Genomic DNA, 8,109 nt, shown 5'->3' with positions numbered 1-8,109 from the left:
CGTATATTTTTTGTTGGGTGAAAAGTGAGAAAAGAAAGGATCAATTTGGGACTTTTTGAATACTGGGTCCTTAAAAGTGAAGCTCGTCTGAAAAGTTGAAAAAAAACGTGTCTTGAAGATTTTTTGAGAAATAAAACTTTTTTGAGAATTGTAGAGACTAATAAGAAGTTAATAACTTGACAGTTTGTTAATTTTAGAAGAACTGGGTTCAAAAAATATGAAAACGTGAGTCTTGCAATTTTTAAGAATAGAGCAACACTGGAGTAGAATAATCTCTATGAGAAACAAATGGACCATAAAAATTGGACTTCCTTATTGCTCAGTATTGCTGAATATATTTTCAACCTCCAAGTGGAGTTCAGTGACTTGAAAATATTCAGAGTTGTCTTAAAGTTGGAAACACAGAGACAGAAAAAGTGAGAAATTGTTTCTGTAGAATCTTCCGGTAGCAAAGGTAATGGGCCGCAGCAGCTCGGATTAAATGCGCGTCCTTCCTAACGACAATGCAGGAAAAACAAGGTGCAATAGGAAGAGACGAGGTGTATAGAGGTCAAACCCATCTTTGGACAAACGTTCCCCTTCTCTTACAACGAACCGTGGCCCTCCTTCTCCTTCACTCTTCACTTACTTTCCGTTGCAGCAGAACGGTTTTGCCGGAGATGAGGGGCGGTGGAGAGAGATGGGTGGAAAATGAACCAGCGGTCATTCAAGATGAACGAGAGATGCGATGGGACCATGTCAGGTGTGCGGAGACGCTGATTCCCATCTGATGTAGATATTGGACGCTTCGGAGACAAACAGACACCCAAACGCTAGCGAAGGGGGGCACACAGACACACACAGAGACTCACTCACCTTCCACCACCAGAGACGTACACAACACATCGTCAAGTGACGTGTTTGACTCTACCTGTCTGCCGCTCTCCCCTCATTTACCTTCTGGCTGCTCTCTCAATGAAAGAGGTCATACTTATCGGACTCTCTCCTGGGGTTGACCTTGTCGATGTCTTTTAACCACCCCCCCCCCCTCCCCCAAAACGGATGAACACCGTTCGGCATGAGTGGAATGCGCCACCGCCGCCACTCCCAAGTGTTGAGAAATGCAACATTTTGGCAGTACCGTATCGGCAAAGGTGGGCCAAAAAATTCGGCCTTGGAAGTGTCGGATGAAGAATAAGTGGTTTAGTGGAAAGAGAGATCTAGGAGGGATGAGCGGATCAGGTAGCTGGAGACAGAATGAATCTGGATAACGGGTACAAAAAAAGTGTGGAGATTTGAGAATGGATGCGAAGGTAGCGGGAATAAAAAATTAAAATAGGAGCTCATATCGTGGACTTTCAGACTTTGCCAGACTACAGAAACAGTTTTTCCTGAAATTAAGATATTCCTCAAACTTTAAAGTTAAACTATAAAGCTATTCATGGTTCATCACCTAGAAAGCGCAGAGGTACTGTAGTTAAACATGAATACCGTGAAATGAGGTTCGAAGTACAAAAATATACAGAATTCGAAAAATGAAACCGGAAGAGAGATAACTAGAATTATAGTTTCTATATCTGTACAAACGATAAGCTATTCTCTGAGTCAACGTATGATATGCAAATTTTTTCACAGAGTATAGTAATCTGTGACAAATTTCTGGGTTATAGCACACAAAAAAGGTGAGAACACATATTCTTTCGAGTGATTTTTCTTATTTTCAAGTTTCAGCAAATCAAAATATCCATATTTTTTGAGCAATGAGGTATCCGTAGATAATGAAAAAAACTGTGAAAAATTTAAACAACTCGGCGGATGTATTTATACCGCATTTCTTCTATTTAAAGCTCGCACAAACCGTAAACTTTGAGGTCAATTATCTCAATTCCTGTGAAAGATGTCAAAAATTTTTCAACTGGTAAAATATTGGTGATGTTATGATGAATAGTTTATCAGTTGACAAATTTTTGACATCTTTCACAAGAATCGAGATAATTGAGCTTAAACTTGACAATTTCGGTAGGCTTTTATTAGTGGAAAAACGGTAGCAGTAAAACTCAAAAACAAGAAAACAATAAGAAAAAAGGATCTGAGGATGTAAGGAAACTAGGAATAAAACAGTGACAATTTCTAGGTTATTCAAATGTTTCCTATTAAATGACGTCAGTTCCGCAGGTAAATTATGTGATTTCTCGAGAGAAAAAGGGTCATTCCGTTCATTATGGTTGTTTTGCTGCCAGGTACACCATTATTTACCGCCATCTGCCAAAAACTGTTAGGCTTCCGATTTCTCTTCGCACATGATGTCACTGTATGTTTTTGGTAAGCTTTTACATTGAATCCTGCCAGAAAGTTACTCATCACACCATAGTTCAGTGGCAAGAAGGAAAAATTCCAAAAAGTTCTTTTCTCCTTCAATCTTTCGGTCACACATACGAACAGTTAGTGTGGAGCTTGAGCAAACGAATGAGTTGAAAGACAATAGCCTAACTGTCAACAACACAGAAAGCGCCAAGAAGTTCAATCTCTGAACTGTACATTCTTGATTCAGAGAGTAATTTATTCAGAAATTCGGGAAAATGAAGATAAATGAAGACTAAAATCATGAAACAAGAACATATAAGTGTGTGAGAAAATATGAATAGTAACCAAAATAACTACTAATTATGTATTTCCAGTTTACTGCATACCACCAGTAGATTCGAGAATGACTCTTCCGCGTTGATCCACCTTAACGACCTTTGGAGTTCCTGGCTCGACGGTTGGCTTGACTCCACGTTTTGGAGCCTTCCATGGACCCTTTCTTGGCACCATTTGAATACATTCCGGAATTGGGCACACACTACAATAATCAGTTGGTAGTTGCTACTCGAAGTATTAATCTTACCTGTAGCACAGAGTGCATCCAGTACAATCATCTTCAGTAACATGTGGTTGATGGGTAACGGCATCAAAGGTGATGGCTTGGTATCCAGAATCGTTGCAGGTCATGTAACACTTTCCACAGTTGATGCACATATCCTAAAAACTCTATTTTGTAAATTTCGTGATTTTATAAACTTACATGGTCAATAATGGCAACCTCGTGTTCTTGATTACCAGAGGTAACATATGGACCGATTCTTGGAAGAGCTTAACCGATAACATCCTCAACAGTTGGTACTCGAGCGACTTGAGTATCAGGTCTTGAAGCAAAGTGATAGTTGTCAGTGTCAAGAAGGTTTGATTCCGAAAGCTTGAGAGCCTCAAGCTTCTCACGCTCATCTCTGAATTTTCCGAAGAATGGCATATTCTTCTGTCCTTGGAGAAGGATTGGTTTTCCCTTCTGGTGCTTCTCGACAGGTGGAGATTGTCCATCCCATTCCTTAAGAGACTCAGCTCCTGATAAATAGAGAAGTGCCTTGAGTCCAGTGCAGTAGTCTTCGACGACTGTGAAGTCTTGATTCTGAACTGCCGAGCACACTTGGAGTACCGATGCTCCAGCCATCAAGAACCCAAGTCCAGTCTCTGCACTCTCGATTCCTCCGGTAGCCATGATTGGGAATCCGTCAAGCTCGTTGGCAATTGAAGACACAGCCTTCATGGCGATAGGGCGGATAGCAGATCCGGACATTCCTCCGTAGGTGGTTCTCTTGGTGTTTCCAATTGCTGGCCAAGCATTTCCATCAGCCTTCATATGCATCAAAGAGGAAACCGTGTTGGTGGCGGTGACTCCAGAAGCTCCTCCATCTCTAGCAGCACGAGCAATTTCACGAACGTCTGTGATGTTTGGAGTCATCTTTGGGAAGAATGGAATCTAGAAATTGATTAAAGTTGAGTTCACTACACACCGGCAGCTTTTAAATACCTTGACACAAGCGCGAACCCATCTACAAATCTCCTTGACAATTTCCGGACTCTGTCCACAAGCCAATCCCATACCCTTTTCTCCCATACCGTGAGGACAGGAAAGATTGAGCTCAAGGATATCTGCTCCAGCAGCCTCACTCTTAGTGGCAAGCTCAATCCAGTCTTCTTTGTTGTAGACGCACATAATAGAAGCAACCACAATCTTTGTTGGATGGTCACGCTTAAGCTCACGGATGCACTGAAGCCAGTACTCACAAGACTTCTCAGAAATCAATTCAATATTCATGAAGGATCCTTGATTTGGTCCGTACAATGGTCCACTGGTCGATCCGCGGACGATACGTGGAGAGACGTTGGTGACAAGATCCTTGTCCAATCCGTAAGTCTTGGTAAGAATGAATCCCCATCCTTGCTCAAAAGCACGACGGCACATTGGACCAGAAGTGGTTGGTGGAGCAGAAGCGAGTCCGAATGGATTCTCAAACTTCACACCGCACATATCAACGGAGATGTCAACTTCGTCGATTGGAGTGAAGAACTTTGGAAGCTCCGGGGTCTCACCCAAAACGTTTCCGTGTTTTGCTTGAATGTAACGATGCATGTTCCAGGCGGCGATCTGAATTTTGAATGTTAGATCCATTAGGGTCTGATAAGTACCTTTCCGTCATTGACAGACTCAACAGTAGTTTCAGCGACTCCAGCGACATCTCCACCGGCGAATACCCAAGCTTCGGATGTTTGTTGAGTAGTCGAGTCAACTTCGATTCCACCCCACTTGTTCAATTTGCATGGTTGGAGAGCGGAGAGGACTGAAAAACAACTTTATGGTCGTTTGTAGATCAGAAAAAGTGAATCTCAGTCACAGATCTAAAACCCAAAGTTTTTCTCCAAACGAAAGAAAAAATAACCTGTGTCTTCTTTCAACGTGGATCCAAACGCGGAAATCACGTAGTCGCATTTCAAGATAACAATCTGTTCCTCATCCTCGTACCTGAAACGAAAGCGAATTCGCTAAAATTCTCTTTCCCTTTCAGTGCCCCATTCGATACTACTCACCATTTGCCGTTGTCGTCCTGTTCGGTTTTGTTGAATTCGATTGAGACAATACGGCCATCTTTAACGTTGATCTTGCGTGGTGCTGAGAACGGAAGGAACTCGCACTTTTCTTCCTTGGCGGCTTCCATCTAGGTTAATTAGAGCGTGAAGGGTAATTAGGGAAAGTTTAGTGACTCACCTCTTCTGGAACAGCACGAATTCCGGTGAATCCTTTACGGAAAGCGATGGTGACACGAGAAGCTCCACAACGGAGAGCAGATGTGGCACAATCCATAGCAGTGTCTCCAGCTCCCAAAACAACTACACGACCTCTCATTGTTGGAAGTGGGGTACGCTTGCATCCACACATTCCTGAAAAAGGAACTTACTTGACGCAGGCACGGATATATGGATGCATACCTGGTTTACTGGCAGCAGCCACAGCTGGAAGATAATTCTTGGAAGTGTAGAAACCATTTTCAATAGTCAACCCTTCAAAAAGTGGGTCAATCTTTGGCTCTGGATTTCCGATTCCGATGAAGACGGCAGCAGCTCCTTGAGATTTCAGCTTGTCGAGAGTGATATCCTCTTTGCAGAGAGATCTGTTAGTTTCGATTTTGACTCCAACATCTCTGGCCAATTGGATTTCAAAGTCTACAACATCATATGGAAGACGGAATTGTGGAATCTCGGCAGATGAGAGTCCTCCAATATATGCTCTCTTCTCGTAAATAGTGATGTCAGTGTATCCGAGGCGAGCCAGGAACGAGGCACAGGAAATACTGGCTGGTCCACAACCAATAAGAGCAATTTGCTCTTTGTGGGAAGCGTTGCGGTTTTCACGGACTTCCTTTGAAACGATTTGACGAACATTCATTTGTTTGAACACCTGTAAAAAATATTAAGGAATTCGCTCAAGATTCTTGGAATAACCAACATCACAAGCGTATTGTTGAAGTCCTCCGATGTTGATGGCACCTTCCTCACTGGCTTGCAAATTACACGATCCGACACAAAGATCAGAAGTTGGGCAGATCATTCCACAAGTGAGTCCAAGTGGGTTATCAGAGAGAATGGCACGAGCAGCTCCATAGTAATTCTTGTTGGAGATGCTAGTGATGAAGCTCTTGATGTCGAGTTGAGTTGGGCAACTTTTTTGGCATGGTGCATCGGCACATTTGAGGCATCTTAAATTTTTTCTAGTTTGTTTTGCTACTACGTTTCTGAGGAACAAAAAACTGTTCCTTATCACATTATGAGAACTGATTTTTCACAAAGATCACTACGTCACAGGTATCAACAAAATGAGAAAAAGGGAAACAGTTCAAAAATCCGATTTTGCAAAAAGATCGGTTTACGAGAAAACTAAAGTTCATTACACACCTCATAGCCTCTTTCAGAGCTCCGCGCTCACTGAGAGTTGTGTGCTTGATGTCACGAAAATCATTTTTCAGTTTGGATTCTCCACAAGACTGAAACGTAAAATGAAACAAATGTTCTGAAAATTGACAAATTTACCGCTCCGCATCCTTTCTCCTCGTTTCTCTTCCAATTGTGCTTATTCTTCTTGGTGACAGCACTTGGTACCGCGTTGGCCTTGCTTTGGACTTTTGGGTTAAGGATGAGGAGACTCTGGAAATTGAAATTTTTGTTATATATATAATCTTATAATAAATAAATGGAGTGGTGTCTATTTTCTTTTTTGTTTGTCTGTCAGTTTTTCTCAGAAGAGAATTTTCTTAGAAGAAAAATACCACAAACCAAATTCGATCTACCATAAAATGTTTGGGTATGGCAAGTCTGAAGAACAATGAGAAAAAATCATAGAGTTTCAAATTAAAGAAGCGGAGCGACAATCTGTAGGTTTCACCAGCCTACCGTTTGAAGCGCCGGTGGCGCGGCAAACAGGCTGGTTACAGTAAATCCTGTAGTAGAAATCTACCGAAGCGACAGACAACGTTGAGCTCGATTATCTTGATTCTTTGTGTAAGATATCACAAATTTGTCAACTGATAAATTATTTAACCAATTTTCGATATCTCTTATCCGAGATGATTGAGCACCAAGTTGACGGATTGGGGTGGTGCTCTATTGAATAAAATATACATCAGAGACATAATAAATCTGAAAACGTTCAGATTTATTATATATCCTTTCAATTTCAAACTTTGAAATTGTTTTTCTTTGAATCAAGGTGTTGTTTGGGACCATGTGGATACCCTTTTGCCATAATTTGTAATGTAATAAATTTTCACTCTAATAATAATATATTATATATTTTTGAATTTCTGCTCAATATTTTGAAAAGTTCACAGCCACTTTTATAGAGAAACTCTCAAACGTGACCGTCAACGAGAGATCAAAGGTTTCTCGAAAACGCTGCTATCGGGCTGCACGTGTACGTCGCACGTGCGACAGTTATCAGGTACTGTCTCTTATCAAAAATCGAGAAACGGAGAAAAGGCGCCTGCCACGGAACTTTGTTTTAGTATCCAATTTTGATAAAGTGATTCTGGACTGGGCCTAAAAATGGTTTCTGGAGATTTGTAAGATGTATACCTCAATATCCGGAGAATCCTTGCTGAGAAGTGGAAGCCCGACGTTTGGGTTGGAAGTGTTAGGTTTCGGAGTCATATCTGGAATATAGAATTATTTTGAAGAAAAATGAAAAAAAAGGTCAGAGTTTTAAGGGAACAACACCTATAAATCGCAAAAGTGTGACTTGAAACATAAAATACCCATGCTACCGTACAGAATGAAACTTTTCTATCAACATCAGTCAAAAAGGAGACAAAAAATTCACGACACGATACAGGCAGCAACCCGCGCTGCCAGACCAAATGACAGAGAGAAAGATAGAAAGAGGACGAGGGGACTATATTGAAAAGAAAAATGAGAACTGATAATATAGGCAAAAAAGGTGAAGAGAAAGGTGAGAGAGGTAATGAGAATGCCGAGATCGTATCAACCGAACAGAACTGATAAGATTACAGCCGATTTTCCTAATATACTGCATATCATCAGCGCCACGTGTTCAGGTTATCAAGTCTTCGATTGTCACTCCGTTTTGATAGATCTGTGTCCTATCTCTTTTTATCTTTCTTCTATATATTTTCAAAGCAGGTTCATTGTTTCATGCAAGAGATATTTTTCGACTCACTCTTTTTTTTTGACATTTTTATGATATAGAAGGAATGAAAATGATAGAACTGATGAAGGTCGCGTGATTAAGAAGAATAAGAAGAT

At 41.1% G+C, this 8,109-nt stretch overlaps 1 protein-coding gene across 1 annotated transcript; it reads right to left on the bottom strand.

Annotated features, from left to right (window-relative positions):
• Window positions 1-2,658: 2,658 nt before the first annotated feature.
• Cbr-dpyd-1 lies at window positions 2,659-7,497 on the bottom strand (the record flags this gene model as incomplete). Its single annotated transcript, XM_045239732.1, is given in 14 exon segments — window positions 2,659-2,821; window positions 2,867-3,000; window positions 3,044-3,069; window positions 3,118-3,775; window positions 3,827-4,474; window positions 4,486-4,637; window positions 4,737-4,819; window positions 4,885-5,012; window positions 5,063-5,235; window positions 5,284-5,752; window positions 5,801-6,050; window positions 6,247-6,335; window positions 6,382-6,495; window positions 7,423-7,497. 14 exon segments carry the CDS (start codon window positions 7,495-7,497, stop codon window positions 2,659-2,661), a joined length of 3,162 nt encoding a protein of 1,053 aa, XP_045095489.1.
• Between the last annotated feature and the right edge of the window lie 612 nt (window positions 7,498-8,109).

The sequence above is a fragment of the Caenorhabditis briggsae genome (assembly GCF_000004555.2).
Source record: "Caenorhabditis briggsae complete genome, chrX, whole genome shotgun sequence".
NCBI classification, from domain to species: Eukaryota; Metazoa; Nematoda; class Chromadorea; order Rhabditida; family Rhabditidae; genus Caenorhabditis; species Caenorhabditis briggsae.
The sequence above is the reverse complement of the archived record's forward strand: the minus strand, read 5'-3'. Positions and strand labels throughout refer to the sequence as shown.